Consider the following 24,499-nt stretch of genomic DNA (forward strand, 5'->3'; position numbering starts at 1 on the left):
TTTAATGACTACCTCATCTCTGTACCCCCCACATACAATTATATGTAAGGTCCCTCAGTTGAGCAGTGAATTTCAAACACAGATTCAACCTCAAAGACCAGGGAGGTTTTCCAATGCCTCGCAAAGAAGGGCACCAATTGGTAGATGGTAAAAAAAAAGCAGACAATGAATATCCCTTTGAGCATGGTGAAGTTATTAATTACACTTTGGATGGTGTATCGATACACCCAGTCACTACAAAGATACAGGTGTCCTTCCTAACTCAGTTACCGGAGAGGAAGGAAACCGCTCAGGGATTTCACCATGAGGCCAATGGTGACTTTAAAACAGTTACAGAGTTTAATGGCTGTGATAGGAGAAAACTGAGGACGGATCAACTACATCGTTACTCCACAATACTAGCCTAATTGACAGAGTGAAAAGAAGGAAGCCTGTACAGAATACAAATATTCCAAAACATGCATCCTGTTTGCAACAAGGCACTAAAGTAATACTGTAAAAAATGAGGCAAAGCAATTAACTTTTTGTTCTGAATACAAAGTGTTATGTTTGGGGAAAATCCAACACAACACATTACTGAGTACCACTCTCCATATTTCCAAGCATAGTGGTGACTGCATCATGTTATGGGTATGCTTGTAATCGTTAAGGACTGGGGAGGTTTTCTGGATAAAAAATAAATGGAATGGAGCTAAGCACAGGCAAAATCCTAGAGGAAAACATGGTTCAGTCTGCATTCCACCACACAGGGAGATGAATTCAGCTTTCAGCAGGACAATAACCTGAAAAACAAGGCCACATTTTCACTGGAGATGCTTACCAAGAAGACAGTGAATGTTCCTGAGTGGCCAAGTTACATTGGACTTAAATCTGCTTGGATATCTATGGCAAGACTTCAAAATGGTTGTCTAGCAATGATCAACAACCAATTTGACAGCGCTTTAAGAATTTTGAAAAGAATAATGGGCAACTATTGTACAATCCAGGTGTGCAAAACTCTTAGAGACTTACCCGGAAAGACTCACAGCTGTAATTGCTGCCAAAGGTGATTCTAACATGTATTGACTCAGATATTTCTGTATTTCATTTTCAATACATTTGAAAAAATTTATAAAAACATGTTTCACTTTGTCATTATGGGTATTGTGTGTAGATGGGTAAGGATTTTTTAAATGTAATAAATGATTTATTCAGGCTGTAACACAACAAAATGTGCAATGTCAAGGGGTATGAATACTTTCTGAAGGCACTGTAACTAAGTGACAGCAGTAGGGGGTTTCAGCCTACTGTCGATGTACCTGTTCCGACTTCTGGTGGAAGACGGCCGACATGGCCAGGATGGTGCTGCGTTCGTCCAGTGCGGCGGCGAAGCCCTTCCACTCCTGGTCCAGTTGGGCCGAGATCTGTTTGATCTGCTGCGAGGCGTAGTGTCCCGCCTCCGACAGCCGCGACGCCACTGACATGATCCGGTTGATGTTCACATAGGCATTCTGCACAGAGGCAGGGACACACATGGAGATGATATTATATATTATGGGAAAAGATTCTGGGTTTATTTAATTCAATTTAGGATATACAGTATTTGATTTAATTCAGGATATATTTGATTTAATTCAGGATATATTTCATTTATTAACATAGAAATGACTTAATCAAAGTAGACAAACTGTGTAGGGCTTGGTCTCTGTGGCGTGTCTAGCTACCTGGTGGTGTAGTATCACTTGATAGCCAAACACGCAATGCTACACCTGAACATGACACAGACATGACACGTGAGCCAGCCCGCCGTGAAGTGATGGTGTAGAGCTTAGCGACAACAAGCGTGACAGAATTCTGCAGCTTTCAGTGAATCTCTCTCTCTCTGGCAGGCCACCCCTGATGTCTTTGACACTCCACCCACACACACACACACACACACACACACACACACACACACACACACAGAAAGACATTCACATGCTCTTTACTGCCATCTGGCTCTGTAGTCCCCAAAACCCATCCCCACTATGGGAGTCTCATCATCTCTGGCTGCTTTAGGCCCATCCATTTATCAGCTTCACATGATGCACCCACCGTGGGCTTTATTTACCGCTAAACTGATTAGAACTGCTAATGAAGCCATCAAAATGAACAGCGCGTAGGTTTAAAGCAGGGCTTAAGGAACTACGCTCTGACATGGTCGCTGCACGCTGAGCACACTGAGCCAAGACTCACATTAAAACATAATAACAGTATGAGTCGGGAGTCTGTATGAGCAGAGAGAGCAGAGAGAGTGATAACGAGAGGGAGCGAGAGAGAAAGACAGAGAGTGAACAGAGAGAGTGGGGAGAGAGTGGGGAGCTGAGAGAGAGTGGCGAAAGAGAGAGAAAGAGAAAAGGTGGAGAGAGAGAGACAAGGGGGGAGAGAATGGGGAGCTGAGAGAGAGTGGAGAAAGAGAGAGAAAGAGAGAGAGAGAGGTTCTTCAGTGAGAGCCAAAATGCCTCTTTGTGTGTGAGTGGTTTTCGGTCAGTGTGGTTCTGTGCCTGTGTCTGTGTCTGTGTCTGTTTACCCCCTCTGATGACTGCCGTGTGCAGCCCAGCCCAGCAGCAGGCTGATGGAGACACAGCAGGCTGGAGAGGACTGGAGAGGAGGGAGCACACACAGCCACACACATGCACACAGAGACACACACACACACACGCTGCTGTGAAGGGCCTCCTGTGTGTCTGTGTGTGTGTGTCTGCACATCGGTGCCAAACACGAAGAACTCAACATGCCTGCTCCCGAATACACACAAAGCTGGGGATCTGGGGAGAGATGATTCTCTCCAATGATGACTGGAGGAGATGGCAAAGAATCTCACCATACTACCCAGTGTTATTATGCCATTTAAATGTGCATGGTTGTGCATGCCATGTGAAACTCTTGGTTTGGTATATAAATACCTTGATTTTCTCATCCAAATAGTATCAGACATGTCACCATTCTGTCAGAACAAAACTGCAGTAGAGGTCATTGCCTACTGTAATGTGTGTCCCAAATGGCACCCTATTCCCTATTTAGGCCCATATCAAATTAATCAAATCAACATTTTATTCGTCACCTGCTTCATAAACAACAGGTGTGGACTAACAGTGAAATGCTTACTTACGGGCCCTTCCCAACAATGCAGAGAAAAAAAAAGATAAATTATATAAAAGTAAAACACGTAATAATAAAAGTAATAATAAATATACAATGAGTAACGATAACTATATACACCGGGTACCAGTACCGAGACGATGTGCAGGGGTACGAGGTAATTGAGGTAGATAAAGTGCCTTGCAAAAGTGTTCATCCCCCTTGGCGTTTTTCCTATTTTGTGGCATTACTACCTGTAATTTAAATTGATTTTTATTTGGATTTCATGTAATGGACTTACACAAAATAGTCCAAATTGGTGAAGTGAAATGAAAATAACTTGTTTCCAAAAAATCTAAAAAACAAATAACGGAAAAGTGGTGCGTGCATATGTATTCACCCCCTTTGCATTAATCAGAGAGGCAACAAAGAGACCAAAGATAACCCTGAAGGAGCTGCAAAGCTCCACAGCGGAGATTGGAGTATCTGTCCATAGGACCACTTTAAGCCTACACTCCACAGAGCTGGGCTTTACGGAAGAGTGGCCAGAAAAAAGCCATTGCTTGAAGAAATAAATAAGTAAACACGTTTGGTGTTTGCCAAAAGCCATGTGGGAGACTCCCCAAACATATGGAAGAAGGTACTCTGGTCAGATGAGACTAAAACTGAGCTTTTTGGCCATCAAGGAAAACGCTATGTCTGGCGCAAACCCAACACTTCTCATCACCCAGAGAACACCATCCCCACAGTGAAGCATGGTGGTGGCAGCATCATGCTGTGGGGATGTTTTTCATCGGGACTGGGAAACTGGTCAGAATTGAAGGAATGATGGATGGCGCTAAATACAGGGAAATTCTTGTGGGAAACCTGTTTCAGTCTTCCAGAGATTTGAGACTGGGACGGAGGTTCACCTTCCAGCAGGACAATGACTCTAAGCATACTGCTAAAGCAACACTTGAGTGGTTTAAGGGGAAACATTTAAATGTCTTGGAATGGCCTAGTCAAAGCCCAGACCTCAATCCAATTGAGAATCTGTGGTATGACTTGAAGATTGCTGTACACTAGCGGAACCCATCCAACTTGAAGGAGCTGGAGCAGTTTTGCCTTGAATAATTCAAAGTGGTGGGCATGTTGTGTAAATCAAATGATACAAACCCCCCAAAAATCTATTTTAATTCCAGGTTGTAAGGCAACAAAATAGTAAAAATGCCAAGGGGGGTGAATACTTTCGCAAGCCACTATATGTACATATAACTAGGAATAAAGTGACAGATCAAAAGTAGTGCACTATATACGGAATATGGTGCCATTTGGGACTTATCCTAACAGTTATTATAATGGCAGTGTTACTGGTGAGTCTAACCAGAGGAAATAAAATCAACATTGAGGAAGTAGCCTGCTGTTACAGTAGAGCGATAATAATCAGAATATGTGTGTTTATATTTAAAACTCAATTCTGCTCTCCATTGCCAGTGGCCTGTATTATATTAATGATAGCTGTCAAATGGGGGAGTAGTTTTTTTTTACAACCCTATTAGAAATACTAATCCAGTAATTGAAAGGCCTTTTGACCCCATCCTTGAACATGTCTTTCAATGATTCAACTCTTACTCATACAAAGTGAAATCACTGAGGCATGACTCAAGGACCATTGACATCATCCATATTATTAGATCCCCTGTCCCCATACACCACAGAAAGACCTCACACAACATATAGTCCTTACATACCATATAGTCCCCACACACCACAGTCACACACCATAGACAGTCCTCACATACCACATAGTACCCACAAACCACATCGTCCCCAAGCACCATATAGTCCTCACACACCACTGACAGTCCTCACATTCCACTGACAGTCCTCACATACCACTGACAGCCCTCACACACCACTGACAGTCCTCACATTTCACTGACAGTCCTCACATACCACTGACAGTCCTCACATACCATAGAATTCATGGCAAAGTGATTGTGCTGCGTCTGGAGGTCCATGGCGTGCTGGTAGCTGACTCCGATCTCTGTGTGGCTCTGCAGGAACACTTCCTTATTGTGGCTGATCCAGTCAAACATCTATGGTGGGAACACAGGACAAATACATAAGATTGGTTTCGTTACTGGTTGGGTTACTAGTCCTGTGTGGCCCAGTTGGTAGAGCATGGAGATTGCAACACCAGCATTGTGGTTTTGATTCCCGCTGGAGCCACCCATACAAAAATGAAAGCACGCATATAAATAGCACATATTTGGCATATTACAATATATACAGTACCAGTCAAAAGTTTGGACACACCTACTCATTATTTTTACTATTTTCTACATTGTAGAATAATAGTGAAGACATCAAAACTATGAAATAACACATATGGAATCATGTAGTAACCAAAAAACTGTTAAACAAATCAAAATGTTTTTAATATTTGAGATTCTTCAAATAGCCACCCTTTGCCTTGATGACAGCTTTGCACACTCTTGGCATTCTCTCAATCAGCTTTACCTGGAATGCTTTTCCAACAGTCTTGAAGGAGTTCCCACATATACTTAGCACTTGTTGGCTGCTTTTCCTTCACTCTGCCGTCCGACTCACCCCAAACCATCTCAATTGGGTTGAGGCCGGGGGATTGTGGAAGCCAGGTCATCTGATGCAGTGCTCCATCAGCCTGGAGGTGTGTTGGGTCATTGTCCCGTTGAAAAACAAATGATAGTCCCACTAGTCCAAACCAGATAGGATGGCGTATCGCTGCAGAATGCTGTTGTAGTCATGCTGTTTAAGTGTGCCTTGAATTCTAAATAAATCACAGACAGTGTCACCAGCAAAGCACCCCCACACCATAACACCTCCTCCTCCATGCTTTACGGTGGGATCTACACATGCGGAGATCATCCGTTCACCCACACCGCGTCTCACATAGACATGGCGGTTGAAACCAAAAATCTCCAATTTGGACTCCAGACCAAAGGACATATTTCCACCGGTCTAATGTCCATTGCTCGTGTTTCTTGGCCCAAGCAGGTCTCTTCTTCTTATTGGTGTCCTTTAGTAGTGTTTTTTTTTTGCAGCAATTCGACCATGAAGGCCTAATTCACACAGTCCCCTCTGAACAGTTGAACAGTCTGTGACTTGAACTCTGTGAAGCATTTATTTGGGCTGCAATTTCTGAGGCTGGTAACTCTAATGAACTTATCCTCTGCAACAGAGGCAATTCTGGGTCTTCCATTCCTGTGGTGGTCCTCATGAGAGCCAGTTTCATAATAGCGCTTGATGGTTTTCGCAACTGCACTTGAAGAAACTTTCAAAGTTCTTGAAATCTTCCATATTGACTGACCTTCATGTGTGACGATCCCGGCTGTCTGAGTCGGGTCCTGTCTGGTGACTAGTGTTCCTGCTCGTATTCTCCAGTTTCCCGAGGGTTCGGGAACGCTCCGGGGAGCGCTCTGGTTTTCCGCACCTGCATCCCATCAGCAATCTGCACACCTGGTCCTGATCATCACCCTTCTTAGGCTCTGGCCCAACATCCAGTTCCTGCCGGATCGTTAGCCATGAACAGTATGTTTGTCAGCGTATCAGCCTTTGAGTTCTAGCGTTAGTTTTGTTGTTTTGCACCTTGTTGATTTGCTGTGTACTCACCTCCGTTTTGTTCTGTCTGCAGTCTCTCACCCCGGAACCTTCACCCAACCTCTGCCTGATGGTCGGCGGCTGCCGAGCCAGTACCGGACCAACCACTGCACCCTCAACAACCCATCCACGCCACCCGCTCTGTTCCCTGGATTATTCAGCTTCACTCGGACTCTATAAATAAACACTCACCTTTGTCTCACGTACCGTGTCCTGGTCTGCTTCTGGGTTCTGGCTTAGTTAACCGTGACAGAACGATCCGGCCAGTAATGAACCCAGCGGACCTGGACTCTGTTCGCCATGCTATTACCCAGCAGGAGAAGATGTTGGGCCATCATAGCACGGTACTACAGGAGATCGCGTTGTCAGTTCGGAACCTTTCTACCGGTCTGACGGAGGTCCAGAACCAACGCAAGTGTCCGGTGGAGGATCCACTACCGGTTTCACCCATCTCGCCTGCCGCTTCTGAAGCTGTGTCCATCCGTGAGCCCAAGGTTCCGACGCCGGATAAGTATGAGGGAGAGCTGGGGAGATGCCGTTCCTTCCTTATGCAGTGTGGACTAGTGTTCGATCTACAGCCCTACTCTTATGCCACAGACAAGGCTAGGATAGCCTTTGTGATTGAGTTGCTGCGTGGTCGAGCGCTGGAGTGGGCTTCAGCCGTTTGGGAACGACAGGATCCCTGCATGGCTTCATACCAGGGGTTCACGGCCGAGATGAGGAAGCTCTTCGACCATTCCGTCCGAGGGAGGGACGCAGCTAGGCGCCTGTTTTCGCTTCGCCAAGGAACTCGCAGCGTGGCCGACTTCGTGATCGAGTTCAAGACGTTGGCTGTGGAGAGTGGGTGGAACGAGGAGTCTCTGCAAGCGGCCTTTTACCAGGGTCTGTCGGAGCAGCTCAAGGATGAGTTGATCTCCTATCCGGAGCCTAGTGACCTGGACAGCTTGGTAGCTTTGTCTATTCGGGTGGATAATCGAGTCCGAGAGCGAAGGAGGGAGAAGCAATGGGTCCCGTCCAACCGATCAGCTTCTCAGGATCCAGTCGGGTCGTCAAACTGCGCGGCTCGCTAAAGTTGGGAGGACTTTTAGCGAGCCAGTTTCGACCTCTCAATACCTCTGTCAGACCCCGTTTCCCGGCTACCCTTATGAACAGGAATCAGAGCTTAGCGATTAACGCTTTATCGATTCAGGTGCCGATGGAAGCTTTCTAGATGCCGAGTTGGTGGAACAGCTGGGGCTTTCCAAGGAGCAATTGCCGGAAGCCATTGAAGCTACCACTCTGAACGGCAGTAGTCTGGCACGTATCACGATGAGGACTGAACCGGTTAAGATGCGGTTGTCGGGGAATCATTCTGAGATGATTTCATTCTTCATTCTGCCGTCTTCCCATGTTCCTCTGGTCCTTGGATACCCCTGGCTGAAGGAACACAATCCCACGTTCGATTGGGTGACGGGCAAGGTAACGAGTTGGAGCCTTGATTGTCATGCTAACTGTCTCAAGACTGCCTGCCCCCATTCGGTTCCCAGTCAGGTGATTGAGGCTAAACCCCCAGATTTGTCCCTGGTTCCCGAGACATATCACGATTTGGGGGAAGTTTTCAGTAAGCAGAAGGCTCTGTCACTCCCTCCCCACCGACCATATGATTGTGCCATCAACCTGGTCCCTGGAGCTGTCTACCCCAAGGGAAGGTTATACAGTATCTCCCGACCTGAACGTGAGGCGTTGGAGACCTACATCAAGGAGTCCCTAGCTGCTGGTCTCGTTCGTCCCTCGTCATCACCCCTGGGGGCAGGATTCTTCTTTGTGGGTAAGAAGGATGGCTCTCTTCGACCGTGCATTGATTATCGGGGGTTGAATGACATCACGGTCAAGAACAAGTATCCCCTGCCCTTGATGAGTTCTGCCTTCGACTCCTTACAGGGTGCTACGGTGTTCACCAAGCTAGACCTACGCAATGCGTATCACCTGGTCCGGATCAGAGAGGGGGACGAGTGGTTGACGGGTTTCAATACACCGATGGGTCACTTTGAGTATCAGGTGATGCCGTTTGGACTGACCAATGCTCCAGCGGTATTCCAGAGTATGGTGAACGACGTCCTGAGAGATATGATCGGTCTCTTTGTGTTTGTTTACCTGGATGACATTCTGATCTTCTCGAAGGAACCTTCCGACCACGTCCAGCATGTCCGGCAGGTTCTGCAGCGATTGTTGGAGAATCGCCTGTTTGTGAAGGCCGAGAAGTGCGAGTTTCACGCCCACACGACATCCTTTCTCGGGTACATCATCTCCAGGGGAGAGATTAGGATGGACCAGGAGAAGGTTAGAGCGGTTCTGGAATGGGCCCAGCCCGGTACGAGATTGCAGCTCCAGAGATTTTTGGGGTTTGCGAATTTCTACCGCAGATTCATCCGGGATTACAGCCGTGTGGCCGCTCCGTTAACTGCCTTGACTTCCAGCATCAGGACCTTCAAGTGGAATCCGGAGGCGGATCGAGCGTTTCTGGATTTGAAGAGGCGATTCACCAACGCACCGATTCTCTCTCAACCGGACACGGCCCGTCAGTTCGTCGTTGAAGTGGACGCGTCTGATGTGGGAGTTGGCGCCATCCTGTCGCAGCGATGCTCCACGGACAGTAAACTCCATCCCTGCGCCTACTACTCTCGTCGCCTTTCGCCTGCGGAGAGGAATTACGATGTGGGTAACCGGGAGCTTCTCGCGGTGAAACTTGCCTTGGAGGAGTGGCGCCACTGGTTGGAGGGGGCGGAGCAACCGTTTATGGTCTGGACGGACCACAAGAATCTTGCTTACGTGCAATCGGCTAAACGTCTCAACTCCCGTCCAGGCCAGGTGGGCGTTGTTTTTCGGACGATTCAAGTTTGCCCTGACGTTCCGACCTGGATCTAAGAACGGCAAGGCGGACGCCTTGTCCCGGATGTTCTCCAAGACGGAGGAGAGTGGGTCCAAGACCGAGACAATCCTCCCCCGGAACTGCGTCGTGGGAGCAGTTATGTGGAAGATTGAGGAGGAGGTGCTGGCGGCCCTTCGGACTCAGCCCGGTCCCGGTAACGGTCCACCCGGTCGGTTGTTTGTGCCTGAGTCGGTTCGTCCTGCTGTCCTCAAATGGTCCCACGCCAGCAAGATGGCTTGTCACCCTGGCGTGGCTCGGACTATGGCGTTTCTTCGCAGACGTTTTTGGTGGCCTGCCATGGCCGAGGATACTCGGGGTTTTGTTGCTGCCTGTCCAGTGTGTGCGCAGAATAAGAGTACCAATCGGCCCAGCTCTGGACTACTTCACCCCCTTCCTATTCCCCGGCGACCATGGTCGCATCTGGCCCTGGACTTCGTCACGGGGTTGCCCGCTTCTGAGGGGAACACGGTCGTTCTGACTATCGTGGACAGATTCAGCAAGTTCGCCCACTTTGTGCCAATTGCCAAGCTTCCCTCTGCCTCGGAGACGTCCGAGATCCTGGTTAGGGAGGTTTTCAGGGTCCACGGTTTGCCCAGTGATATCGTTTCCGACCGTGGCCCTCAGTTTACCTCTGCTGTCTGGAAGTCCTTCTGTTTGGCCATTGGAGCTACGGTCAGTCTCACATCTGGTTTTCACCCCCAATCCAATGGTCAGGCGGAGAGAGCCAACCAGAAGATGGAATCAACGCTACGCTGTCTGGTCTCTTCCAACCCCACCTCCTGGGCCTCTCAGTTGCCTTGGGTTGAGTATGCCCACAATACTCTTCCTACATCTGCCACTGGGATGTCTCCCTTCCAGTGCCTGTATGGCTATCAACCTCCCCTGTTTCCTTCTCAGGAGAAGGAGCTCTCAGTGCCTTCTGTGCAGGCCCATATTCGGCGTTGCCACCCGGACCTGGCATCGGGCCAGAAAGGCACTCCTTAGAGTTTCGGACCGGTATCAGCTCCAGGCGAATCGTCGCGGATTCCCGCTCCCACCTATACCATCGGAGATAGGGTTTGGTTGGCCACACGGGATCTTCCGTTACGGACTGAGTCTAGGAAGTTGTTGCCGAAGTTCATTGGTCCGTTTGTGGTGGAGAAGGTGATCAATCCAGTGGCAGTTCGACTCAAACTACCGAGGACGCTCAGAGTCCATCCCACCTTTCATGTCTCCTGCCTCAAGCCTGTCTTCCTCAGTCCTCTGTTGCCTCCTCCGCCTCCTCCTCCTCCTCCTCGGATGATCGGAGGTGGTCCTGCCTACACGGTGCGTCGCATCATGGATTCCAGACGGCGGGGCCGGGGTTTCCAGTATCTCGTGGACTGGGAGGGGTATGGCCCTGAAGAGAGGAGTTGGATTCCGCGGCGACAGGTCCTAGACGCAGACCTCATCAGTGACTTCTACCGCCTCCATCCTGGCGCTCCGGGAAGTCCGCCCGGTGGCGTTCGTCGGAGGGGGGGTACTGTGACGATCCCGGCTGTCTGAGTCGGGTCCTGTCTGGTGACTAGTGTTCCTGCTCGTATTCTCCAGTTTCCCGAGGGTTCGGGAACGCTCCGGGGAGCGCTCTGGTTTTCCGCACCTGCATCCCATCAGCAATCTGCACACCTGGTCCTGATCATCACCCTTCTTAGGCTCTGGCCCAACATCCAGTTCCTGCCGGATCGTTAGCCATGAACAGTATGTTTGTCAGCGTATCAGCCTTTGAGTTCTAGCGTTAGTTTTGTTGTTTTGCACCTTGTTGATTTGCTGTGTACTCACCTCCGTTTTGTTCTGTCTGCAGTCTCTCACCCGGAACCTTCACCCAACCTCTGCCTGATGGTCGGCGGCTGCCGAGCCAGTACCGGACCAACCACTGCACCCTCAACAACCCATCCACGCCACCCGCTCTGTTCCCTGGATTATTCAGCTTCACTCGGACTCTATAAATAAACACTCACCTTTGTCTCACGTACCGTGTCCTGGTCTGCTTCTGGGTTCTGGCTTAGTTAACCGTGACATCATGGCTGTCATTTCTCTTTGCTTATTTGAGCTGTTCTTGCCATAATATGGACTTGGTCTTTTACCAAATAGGGCTATCGTCTGTATACCTTGTCACAACACAACTGATTGGCTCAAATGCATTAAGAACGAAATAAATTCCACAAATTAACTTTTAAGAAGGTACACCTGTTAATTGAAATGCATTCCAGGTGACTACCTCATGAAGCTGGTAGAGAGAATGCCAAGAGTGTGCAAAGCTGTCATCAAGGCAAAGGGTGGCTATTTGAAGAATCTCAAATATAAAATATATTTTGATTTGTTTAACAATTGTGCATATGTGTTATTTCATAGTTTTGATGTCTTCACTATTATTCTACAATGTAAATAACGGTCAAAATAAATAAAAACCCTTCAATGAGTGTGTCCAAACTTTTGACTGGTAGTGTATATATTAGACATTCCATTGATAGTTTAGCTGGCGTAACACAGCACAGCAGATAAAAAAAATTTTTTTGTGGAAAGGATAAAGAGGAAAGATCTAGAAAATAGCAGAGGGCTGTACTTGAACCCATGCTTCAGCAGTATATGTGCTCCAGAGGCAGCGGTTTGGACAACTAGACCCCCCTAGGCCACGGCAGATAAACATTATATGCATTACATGATACTGTAGTCCTCTCCTTGGCATTAATAACACACTATTGATCAGATTTAATCAAATGCAGTCATTGGGAGGCTTTCCATCTCTCTTTAAAATCCTGGACAGCATGCTCTATTATCTAATGAAATATACAATTATGGTGGCGTGACAAGCGTGGTTATTGGGTGACACAGGAACAACTCTCTAGGCCAGCAGCTTTACATCGCCGCTCTAAAGAGCCTGCGACATTAGAACAAATCCATTTAATCAGGTTTGATCAAGCTGTTAATTAAACATTGACGCTGGTGTGACCTCTCGCCGCTACCTTCCGATGGAATTCCTTATAAAGGGAATTAGTTATCCGATGTGTTTTTACCGATCTAACAGATTACAGTGCTGGTGTTTCAATTTGCTCTGAATTAGAAGCTGTTTGATAAATAATGCTATATTCATTATTATCGTATTAAACTACGATCAAATTGCAGTTAAATGTATTATATTTATTCAATAAGCAATATTTTTTGCAAATAGAATGGGAAAAGCTGAAAATGCCTAGGAAATAGTGCTCCTCCATATCTTTTGGTTTGATGCATATTTCTTTCCCTCAAAGTAGGGTTTGAGGAAATTGACCATATGATTGACAACGTACTTGTAAATTCTCCTACTTGTCATGCTTATTAAATCACATCTTGACAGCTTAATCTAATAACTTACAAATCAAATGAAGAGAAGCTGGCTAAAGAATTAATTAGCTCAATGACTGTTTTCTTTTTTTGGGGGGGGGGGACAAATTCTGACTCAGTGCAGTAAGTTGATAATGCTGATAAATGACTCCCTATCATGTTCCCTTGGAGATGATGAACAGCGGAGAGCTAGTCTGGAAGAGAGAGAGAGATTATGAGCATTTATCAATTAGTCTACACATCATTATCCTAAATGACTAACGACTTCTTCCACATCATAAAGCTAAAATGTACTCTGTAAAAATGCCACATTCCTTGAAAGAAACCTATTGATTGTATGAGAGAGATATAATTTTCTCTAGAGTATAACCTATAACTCTCCACGCTAAAATCCATGAGCCTTTTTGTGAAATAAATGAATGTTTTGGATTATAATTTTTTCGTCATATGGGGGCTGATCATCACCAGTGCATGATGGGAGAGGAAGACGACGACGTGGAGCCGAGGCGAGCAGTAATTGTTCATTTTGTACTTGCATTCAAAATGGCAACCTATTGCCTATATAGAGTACTACAAAAGTAGTGCACAAAAAAAGAATTGGGTGCCATTCAGGACGTAGCCACAGAGATCACGAGGTCATTACAGAGGTCATTACGGAGGTCATTATGGAGGAGGAGGAAAAATAAACACCTGGGTCCATCCTCCCCTCCATCCCTCCCTCCTCCCTTCCCTCAGTGAAAGGAGGCCTTCTGTCTGTTATTGTTACCTTTGATCCTAATCCACACAGACATGAACTGTCTTTACAGGGGTTACACACTGACAATTTCATTCCACCAGCATTGTAAAAAAAAATAATAATAATTTGCAGACGCTCTTATCCAGAGCGACTTACAGTTTTGGTGAGTGCATACATTTTCATACTGGCCCCCCGTGGGAAACGAACCCACAACCCTGGCGTTGCAAGCGCCATGCTCTACCAACTGAGCTACAGGGGATTAAAAATGTATTATGTGTTGTGTAAAACAAGGTGTTTTGTCTTTAGAATCGCTGTTACAAATACTAACGTACAGGTGTGCAACCACGAATGCTACTATGATTGTCCAAGTGCTTGGTCAGACCAGAATCAAAATAATCCTATGGAATCCGAGCTTACAAAATGACCAGTACCTGAACTGCTGAATCTATCATGATTCTGATTAGACTGCGTTGTATAACACATCACCATCCAATTGGAGAGGACACAGGGAAGGACACACACAGTACGTGTGCCATGCCTTGATTGGCATTGTCCCCAGGGAAATGAATCATTATCTGGGCCTGTCCTAATCAGAGGCCCCATGGGGCTCCACGATCATTAGGGAAGGGACTGACTGCACTTATCCAAATTAAGGCCTCTTCATGATTGTAGGGTTTATTGTGGGGAGTGTGGGCTTGAGGGATTGAAGGGAATATTGCATGGTTATATGGGAATAATAATGTTTTTCTTCCTCTCTGTAAACACTAACTGAGTGGCAGTTCTACTTTAGTTTATTTGGCTGGTTGCCTTGAGAAGAAGGAAATGACTTGGCAAAGTAAAATATTGTTTTGAATCATATGATATCATCTTCGTCATCTAAATACCATCACCTTTTCTTACAGACCCACCTGTGTCTCTGACCTTGCCAGAGTTGTATAGGTCCTAACATGAGGTCATGTGCTCACCTTACATTCATGTTGTTGTTGTTGTTGTGTTACTCCTGATGAGTTTTGGGGTATTTGGGGTATATGATGTTTTCCTTTAAAAGCCTGGAAGCTTTTCAGAGACCAAAGATAATTACATGTAATTATTACATGTACCTTTGGGTACATCTGGAATATAAATTTAAAAAATCTCATAACTTGGAAAAGTGGTCAAAATATATGTTTATTCCCCCAAATACCATCTCAGGGAAAGATGTTCTGTTTTCTCAATATCTTGTAAAAGCATATTATATCCCATTTAATGTGTTTCAAATAAATACAAACAAAATGGCTGTGTTTTTATGTATTTAGGCCCTCCATATAAACAGAGAAAGGCTACGTCTCAAATGGCACCCTATTCCCTACATAGTGCACTACTTTGATATCAAAAGTATTACACTATATAGGGGATCGGGTGCCATTTGGGGCGCAGCCTAGGCCTCACATCACATCAAGCCCAAAGTTTGTTATTGGTTCCCGTACTGAGGACATTCACGATGCGCCTCTAGGATAAATATTTGAAGACAAGACTCAGGGATATTTATATGCCAAAACCTCTCAATCAGTTTGCAACCTTTTTATTATAAATTCCTTGTCAATATTTGTCTGTCTTACTATACACAAGGCACATGTGTGGCAATAAGACTGGTCTTACTAAACGCCCTGCAAGGTCAAATCACCCAAGTGTCTTTAATGTGATGTGGGTTTATTCTTGTTATTCTGTTAGCAGAGGTAATCATCTGTATCATATTGTCTGATGTATGTTTCGTTTACTGTTTTTAAATCATTCCAAATGTCCATTTATGAACAATAAATATATTCTATTCAATTCTATACAGAGATCAACTCAGCTTAACTGTTGTTGTTGTGATTGTGTTTCTGGCCCCTCTGGGCTTGGTTACTCACCTTCTCTGCATCCTGCTCAAAGAGGCGAAGCTGGAAACACTGGTCCAGTTTGAGCTTGCGGACGTGCCATATCTGGTGCAGGTGCTGTCTGGTCGAGTGCAACTTGTCCAGCAGGCTGGCGATCTTGGGCACCACGCTCTGGAAGTCAGCGCTGCCCGAGATGCAGTTCCTCCCAGAAAACCCATCACTAGAACGGATACACTGAAGCAGCCTCTGGCCCTCGCGGTCTAGCTCCTCCACGGGAGCCTTCATCACCTTCTTCTTAAGCTGTGTGTGCTCGTCGATGAGGCACCGGGAGCCCTCCACGTCCACCGGGAACTCCTTCTTGGCCAGAAGCTCCTGGAGGTCCTCCAGGCGGGAGAGGAGGTGAACGGCGCTCCCCATGAACTCCTCCAGGGCCACGCGCAGATCCATCCACTCCTCGTGGTTGTACTCCAGAGAGCCCTCAAAGTCGTCTGTCAGCTGGGACGGGTCCACCAACTTAGTCAGCCCCTCCACTGACACCATGCTAGTCTGTCAACAGCACACAATCAAGAGGCTCGTTACGTTACCCCAGTCAAAACGGATACAAGCTTCATTGGATGTGTCCAAAATCGCACTCTATTCCTAATATAGCACACAGGGCCTGGGCTCTATGTAGGGAATAGGGTGACATTTGGAGCACAGGCATTCTGTTTCTTATTAGCACTACAGTTCACTGTGGAGGGAAGGAATGAGAGAGGGGAGGACCGAGGGGTGTAAGCATAACTTCACATTACCTAGCATACTACTAATGGCTGACCTCTGTACAGCACTACGGGCAGAGAAGATGGGAACATCGCGGGGAGGTAATAATCATTCTACACATTATTTTCTCACCAGTCCCTCTGAAAACACGGCTCTGTGCTTCCTGTCCGCTTTAGAGACATATTAAAATTAACGACTATTGTGGAGTATCGCTGATAGTCCTGTGATTGATTACACTTTTAAATAATGTGCTATTCAACTCTGGCTGAAATACGACATCAAAATGCCTCGTTTATCACAATAATCAAAACAGGCATGCTGACTGAAGAAATATAAAATAGTCCAGGGCAGTGGGCAGACATTCCAACCAAAACAAGGTTATGTTTGCGCCCATGCTGAGCGATGCTGAGAGAGCGGCTTACCTCAAATGTGAACTTGGCACTACCAAAGTTGGTCTTCTGCTTCTGCCAGAAGTTGTCGGGTTTGATGATGAGCGCCACGCAGATCTCGGCAGGGAAGGCTTCCTGCAGGGTCTTCAGTAGAGGCTTGATCAGGTCCCACTTGGAGCCGCGCATATCAATGATCACTGTGAACCCCCGCTTGCACACGTCCTCACTGGGAGATGGAGGAGATGAAAGAATCATGCAAGAGAGAGAGGAGAGAGGGATAGTGAGAGAGAAACAGAGCGAGGAGGGAGGAGAAAGAGAGGGGGGGGTGAGTGAAAAAGAGAGGAAAAGAGAGAGAGAGCGAGAGAGAGAGAGAGAGAGAGAGAGAGAGAGAGAGAACCAACCGTTAGTATCCAGCAATCCCTGTACATCACGTCCACTTCCATGGAGCTTGGGTCGAGCTGGGGCGGGTGACGTCACGCCATCCAACATCACCATCCAACACTCCCTAATTAATGTCCCTCGGCCAATTTAGACTCCCCTGGACTCTCAGCCAGGCGCGGTGCTAAAGCCTTTACACCACTGGAACTGTTTAACTGCTGTGACTAAATGACAAGCGCTGTTCAATTGGACTTGTTTTCAGCTAACGCGCTGCTTCTACCTTCAGTGTGGTGCGCTCCCTCCCGCAATTCTACTTTCTGACAAGCCTGTCATCAACATTAAGCTCTGTCGTTTTAGATTATCATACAAACGATAGCATATCACACACATACCTCTTCTCTCCTCCTGGGCATGTCCTCTTTAGATGCAAAACGGAGGGCCCCACTTTTCTAACAGGTTATGAGGCTGCAATACTATTAATGCTCTATTCTTAGGCCTGATGCTCTGAAAGCACTTCACCGCCATTGGAAGAAGATAAAAATAACCTCTAATTGCTTTGGCCCGCCACATGCCCTCCTCCTCCAGCCTCCACTACTTCTGGCATTGCTTTGTACTGGAAGACTGGGGGACACACAGGAGACCATGTCTGCATCCCAAATGGCTCCTTATTCCCTATGTAGTGCACTACTTTTGATCAGGGCCCATAGGACTCTGGACAAAATTAGTGCACTACATAGGGAATAGGGTGCCAATTGAGATGCAACCAATACATTTGTACCAACAGCAGTCTATTAGGCCCCCTTGTTTCCTGCCATTTTCTCTTCTCAAAGGGTCACTGGTCATAGGACAACAGGAAAACAGCCCTGACACAGTCATACACATCCTACTAGTTGGAAAGGGAAGTGTTATTGGTTGGATGAATTTCTCCTTTGTGTTGAGTAGATGAGGTGCTACGTGAGGACACTACTTTAATTTCCAGGTACTGTAGACTGAAATGTCAATGGATATGTAGCCCGTGACCTTTGGCTTTGCCCCACTGATTGTCAATGAACAGCAGCATTCATCGACTTGGGATGTGTCCTAAATGGAACCCTATTCCCTTTATAGCGCACAATGGGCCCTGGTCAAAAGTAGTGCACTATATAGGAAATAGGGTCCCATTTGGGACACAGAGACGTCAACTTGCTCATTCACTTTCAATTGAGGGAACATGTTGAAGTGGTTATGACATCATCGTCTCAGTTTGTAGTTTCACTCACCCATGCAAGCTCAGCTAATTCAAATGAGCTCAAAACAAACTGAAACTGTTGCTGAAATATCACAGTAACTATCACAGCAAACACATATCAAAGAGTTATAAATAGAGAGAATATAAATGTCCTGGACGTAGAGAGGGAAATCCAATAAATGCCTGGGGTAGGGATTGGGGGGTGGGGGAAAGGTGGGTGGGTGGTGGCACTGGTGGGATGGATCAATAGCATTGACAGAAAAGTAACAGGCACTGGGATGTTGTGATCTGGAGCTACAGTATCAATCCAATTCTTGACGTTCACAGCCACACAACTCATTATGAAACCATTTTCAGTGTCTTTAAAGAAAGCACACAAAGGTTGACACCGAAACGTCTGTGTGAATTTATTCAGCCTCTCAGGTGAAAAGAGAGACAGAGAAAGATGTAAAGCTACTTGAGAGAGAGAAACAGAAAACCACAAAAAGAGCTCTCTCGCTTCGAGTCAGGAGAGAGGCTCTCATTTCTCAACGGTTGACAGCACGGCTCTAGAAGAGTGCCATGTGGCCATACCCCCGCTCCCTTCTCTCCGCTCTGTAATTCCCCTATGCTTTTCCATTCTCAACATGTGTTGGTAATGGTGGTGGGTCAGTTGGAGGGGAGTCAGGGGGACTCTCCCTGGCTCTCCGGCCGGGCTGGCTGTTTAAACTCTCATTAAGCAGGTCTTTATTCAGAGCTACACAGAGAGGCTTTGAAGCTGACTTCATAGGCCCACTGCCAGGCCTGATCAATGGCTTTACGCACTCAGTGCAGCCCTGTCACTCCGCCTGGCTGACAGCACCCGACACACACACACACAACCACACACACACCCATGAACGCACACACACTATACACACTTGCGCACACACGTATGCATACACATGCACAGGCACACACAAACATTTTCCACTGCAGTTAACAGCATGGCCACAAGGATCAGACCGGGGGAATATATGTGTTTAGATTACGCAGGACAAACACACACACACACACACGATGCCACGAACTGAATGTGAACATTTTCAGCATATCTGTAAGCAGGGCCCAGGCTCTGACAGATATAAGACCAAGCTAGTGAGACAACTTGGTGGATATACAGTGCATTTGGAAAGTATTCATACCCCTTGACTTTTTCCACATTTTGTTACGTTACAGCCATATTCTAAAATGGATGAAATAAATAAAAATCCTCATCAATCTACACACAATACCCCATAATGTTTTAAGAAATGTTTGCAAGAAATACCTTATTTAGAGAAGTATTCAGACCCTTTGCTATGAGACTCGAAATTGAGCTCAGGTGGATCCTGTTTCCATTGATCATCCTTGAGATGTATCTACAACTTGATTGGAGTCCACCTGTGGTAAATTCAATTGATTGGACATGATTTGGAAAGGCACACACCTGTCTATATAAGGTCCCACAGTTGACAGTGCATGTCAGAGCAAAAACCATGAGGTCAAAGGAATTGTCCGTAGAGCTCCGAGACAGGATTGTGTCGAGGCACAGATCTGGGGAAGGGTACCAAAACATTTCTGCAGCATTGAAGGTCCGCAAGAACACAGTGGCCTCCATCATTCTTTAATGGAAGAAGTTTGGAACCACAAATAGTCTTCCTAGAGCTGGCCGCCCGGCCAAACTGAGCAATCGGGGGAGAAGGGCCTTGGTCTGGGACGTGACCAAGAACCCGATGGTCACTCTGACAGAACTCCAGAGTTCCTCTGTGGACATGGGAGAACCTTCCAGAAGGACAACCATCTCTGTAGCACTCCACCAAGCACTCCACCAGCAGGCCTTCATGGTAGAGTGGCCAGACGGAAGCTGCTCCTCAGTAAAAGGCCCATTTTTTGTTTGCTAAAAGGCACCTAAAGGACTTTCAGACCATGAGAAACAACATTCTCTGGTCTCATGAAACCAACATGGAACTCTTTGGCTTGAATGCCAAGCGTCACGTCTGGAGGAAAACCTGGCACCATCCCTATGGTGAAGCATGGTGGTGGCAGCATCATGCTGTTGGGATGTTTTTCATTAGCAGGGACTGGGAGACGAGTCAGGATTGAGGGAAAGATGAACGGAGCAAAGTACAGAGAGATCCTTGATGAAAACCTGCTCCAGAGCACTCAGGACCTCAGACTGGGGCGAAGGTTCACCTTCCAACAGGACAACGACCCTAAGCACACAGCCAACACAACGCAGAAGTGGCTTCGGGACAAGTCTCTGAATGTCCTTGAGTGGCCCAGGCAGAGCCCGGACTTGAACCCGATCTAACATCTCTGTAGAGACCTGAAAATAGCTGTGCAGCAATGCTCCCCATCCAACCTGACAGAGCTTGAGAGGATCTGCAGAGAAGAATGGGAGAAACTCCCCAAATACAGGTGTGCCAAGCTTGTAGCGTCATATCCAAGAAGACTCAAGGCTGTAATCGCTGCCAAAGGTGCTTCAACAAAGTACTGAGTAAAGGGTCTGAAAACGTATGTAAATGTGATATTTCCGTTTTTTGTTTTTAATACATTTGCAAAAATGTCTCAAAACCTGTTTTTTCTTTGTCATTATGGGGTATTGTGTGTAGATTGATGAGGGGGGAAAATAAACATTTTAATCCATTTTGAATAAGGCTGTAACGTAACAAAATGTGGAAAAAGTCAAGGGGTCTGAATACATTCCAAATGCACTGTATTATTCATTCGCCGTGTTTACACATTGAACTGAAGGTAAAAGGCTTCAGAAAAATAAGTTACTGTATATCACCCATTAATGGAAGTGCCACTCATTTTGAGCTAAGCTCAAACATACACAAACGTCTGTCAATTGATAAACATTTGACCTTGACCTTTAAGTAAAACAATAAAAATAAAAAAAACATCCAAGGGGGCGGCCTCACGGCAACATGGGCCTAAAATTGCATCACAAATGGCACCCTATTCCTTATATAGTGCACTATGTATTGGACTATGTATTGCGCTATATACACAGAAAAAAATTAAGGTTCGTAAATGGTTCTTCCTCAGCTCTTAAGGTTCCTTGGAGAACCCTTACCAAATTAAAAACGGCTTGGCATCCGACGTGGAATCCACAGAATTCTAAAAGGTTCTTGAAATGTATGGAAGTCTGCAGATGTGTCCCTTTCATAGCACACAACAAATTGGCCAATGTTTACTAGTGTTGATTTTTCAGTGTAACATGTCTAGTGTTGATTCAATAGTTAAATTAACACTGAAAATAGTTAAATTAAGGCTCAATGGTGTAAAAGAACCCCAGTGTTGGTGTTAATAACCAGAGATGAACCAAAACCACAACCATCATATCATATTTCCCTGAAGGCTCTGTTGCAGGTAGATTATTTTAATTGTTTATTTCAATATCTATGTTTTTGCATGTACATTCATTGATTCATTAATCTTATGCTACTCAAATAAAACAACATACATTTTTCTAAACTACACTTAAAGCTTAAATAAAAGATCCCAGACATTTTCCATTTGCACAAAAAGCATATTTCTCACAAATTCTGTGCACAAATTTGTTTACATCGATGTTAGTGAACAGAGTGCCTCATGGTGGCAGTGGGCTTATGGTATGGGCAGGCATAAGCTACGGACAACGAACACAATTGCATTTTATCGATAGCAATTGAATGCACAGAAATAACGTGACGAGATCCTGAGGCCCATTGTGAGGCCCATTTTTTTTAAAGGTATCTGTGATACATATCTGTATTTCCAGTCATGTGAAATTCATAGATTAGGGCCTAATGAATTTATTTCAATTGATTGATTTTCTCATATGAACTGTAACTCAGTGAAATGCATGTTGCATTTATATTTTTGTTTAGTATAATACAATCTGTTACTTGGACTTATTGCACCGTTCCAGTTTAGATGCTTTAGGTAGTCTCATATCTTAGTCTTCCCAACCCTGGCAGTTATTCTGAATGCAGGTAGCTGGTGAATAAAAATTCCAAATGTTGGATATCCCCACTGGCTGGATTCCAATAATAATTACACATCACTTGACTTCAGCATAACATGACTTGCAGGACTGATGGGACCTGTAAACCATGACTTTCAGGCCACTGTATAAACTAGGCCCTCAAAATAAGGCCTTATAAAGTATGTATTGTATATAGGCTCTCACTTGGTGAAGGCCGCAGTACTGAAAATGAATGAATGCAACAACCATGTCTCTGTCACCAGCAAACACAGTCATTGGTGGTACTGATAACTCCAAAATGCACTCGAAAGGCACCCTGGGAAATATGCAAATAAGGCTCAACACCTTATTTGCATAAAATAAGGTGTTGAGTGTGTGTGGTTCTTCCATTTAAGGTTCTTCAGAGAACCTAAAATGGTTCCCCTATGGCATCGCTCTGAAAAACCTTATTTGGTTCCAACTGGAACCTTTATTTTTAAGTGTAGGGAATAGGGTGCCATTTGAGACACAACCCTAACGTGCATCAAAGAGAGACATGCGATCTGCAATGTACAGATAGCTAGCAGAATGTTTAACGCACTAAGGCAGGTAAGGAAACAGAGCAGCTGTTCTAGCAAACTGTCATAAATCATTCCTGCGGGCTTTTCTTCGGGGAGTCTCTCTAATAGCCCTCCTGGGAAAACTAAAAAGGTTTGGCGAGAGGGAGAGAGGGAGCCCCTCGAAAACCCTGGGCTCACTGTTTACATTAGCCCATTGTAGCCTCAAGGACGGGCTCACAGCCAGCTGCTTTCATGAGACTCCATTCCACACTAGTCCATACACTTAATGTGTGAGTCCTAAATGGCACCCTATTCCTTACAGAGTGCACTACATTTGACAAGAGCCCTATGGGCCCTAGTCTAAAGTAGTGCACTATATAAGGCACTGGTTCTCAACTCTAGTCCTCCAGTACCCCCAACAGCACACATTTTTATTGTAGCCCCGGACAAGCACACCTGATTCAAACTGTCAACTAATTATCAGGCCCTCAATGAGTTGAATCAGGTGTTTTATGTCTGGGGCTACAACAAAAAGATGTGCTGTTGGGGGTCCTCAAGGACTGGAGTTGGGAAGCACTGTTATAGGGAATAGCGTGCCTTTTGGGATGCATACTTTATTTACATACGCTACATTAGCCAAACACAGGCTGGGCAGAGGTGGAAGGGAGTAAAAAAAGACTGAAGCAACAGCTCTATTAAGGATGGATTAGTTAACAATGCAACTGTGTGTGTGTGTGTGTGTGTGTGTGTGTGTGTGTGTGTGTGTGTGTGTGTGTGTGTGTGTGTCCGTGCGTGCGTGTGTGTGGGGTGCTGTCCGTCTTCCCATGCAGAACCTCAGACAACAGGTCACATACCGTTCCATTAATTCCATTCCAGCCATTACAATGAACCCATCCTCCTATAGCTCCTCCCACCAGCCTCCTCTGTGATAGACAGAAGATGGGCCCTCACACATAGAATGAAATATAACACTAGATTGGACATTGGCATCCTAGCAATATGACTAAATAATCCACCACCTTGGTCAGGAAAACTTTCATTCTGATCAAATATGGTACAATATTGTATAAAACAATGAATTTGTTGATATTGGCCAATCTGCACAGTATATTTGTTAGCTAGTTAGCCAGCTAGTGAATTATAGGATCTCTATGCCCTCACGTCTCACAGACCAGAAACTCATATATGGTTCTCCGTCTTCCTATTGAAATGGCTGTTAGTAGTACACACCAGGACCAAAAGTATGTGGACACCTGCTCGTCGAACATCTCATTCCAAAATCATGGGCATTAATATGGAGTTGCTCCGCCTTTTGCTGCTATAACAGCCTCCACTCTTCTGGGAAGGCTTTCCACTAGATGTTGGAACATTGCTGCGGGGACTTGCTTCCATTCAGCCACAAAAGCATTAGTGAGGTCGGGCACTGATGTTGGGCGATTAGGCCTGGCTCGCAGTCGGCGTTCCAATTCATCCCAAAGGTGTTCGATGGGGTTGAGGTCAGGGCTCTGTACAGGCCAGTTAAGTTCTTCCACACCGATCTCAACAAACCATTTCTGTATGGACCTCACTTTGTGCACGGGGGCCTTGTCATGCTGAAACAGGAAAGGGCCTTCCCCAAACTGTTGACACAAAGTTGGAAGCACAGAATCATCTAGAATGTCACTGTATGTTGTA

General features: G+C 45.8%; 1 protein-coding gene across 2 annotated transcripts in view; it reads right to left on the minus strand.

Annotated features, from left to right (window-relative positions):
* Window positions 1-24,499, minus strand: part of LOC121536102 (kalirin) — a 253,582-nt gene that overhangs the window by 129,870 nt on the left and 99,213 nt on the right. For both annotated transcript variants that reach the window (XM_045206551.1, XM_045206550.1), the window contains exons 4-7: window positions 16,741-16,933; window positions 15,593-16,105; window positions 5,055-5,177; window positions 1,299-1,490 (exon numbers count right to left, since the gene is read on the minus strand). In XM_045206551.1, the coding sequence (XP_045062486.1) occupies window positions 1,299-1,490; window positions 5,055-5,177; window positions 15,593-16,105; window positions 16,741-16,933 (1,021 nt within the window). The remainder of the gene's footprint in view (window positions 1-1,298; window positions 1,491-5,054; window positions 5,178-15,592; window positions 16,106-16,740; window positions 16,934-24,499) is intronic.

Source organism: Coregonus clupeaformis, chromosome 23, assembly GCF_020615455.1.
Source record: "Coregonus clupeaformis isolate EN_2021a chromosome 23, ASM2061545v1, whole genome shotgun sequence".
Taxonomy (NCBI): Eukaryota; Metazoa; Chordata; class Actinopteri; order Salmoniformes; family Salmonidae; genus Coregonus; species Coregonus clupeaformis.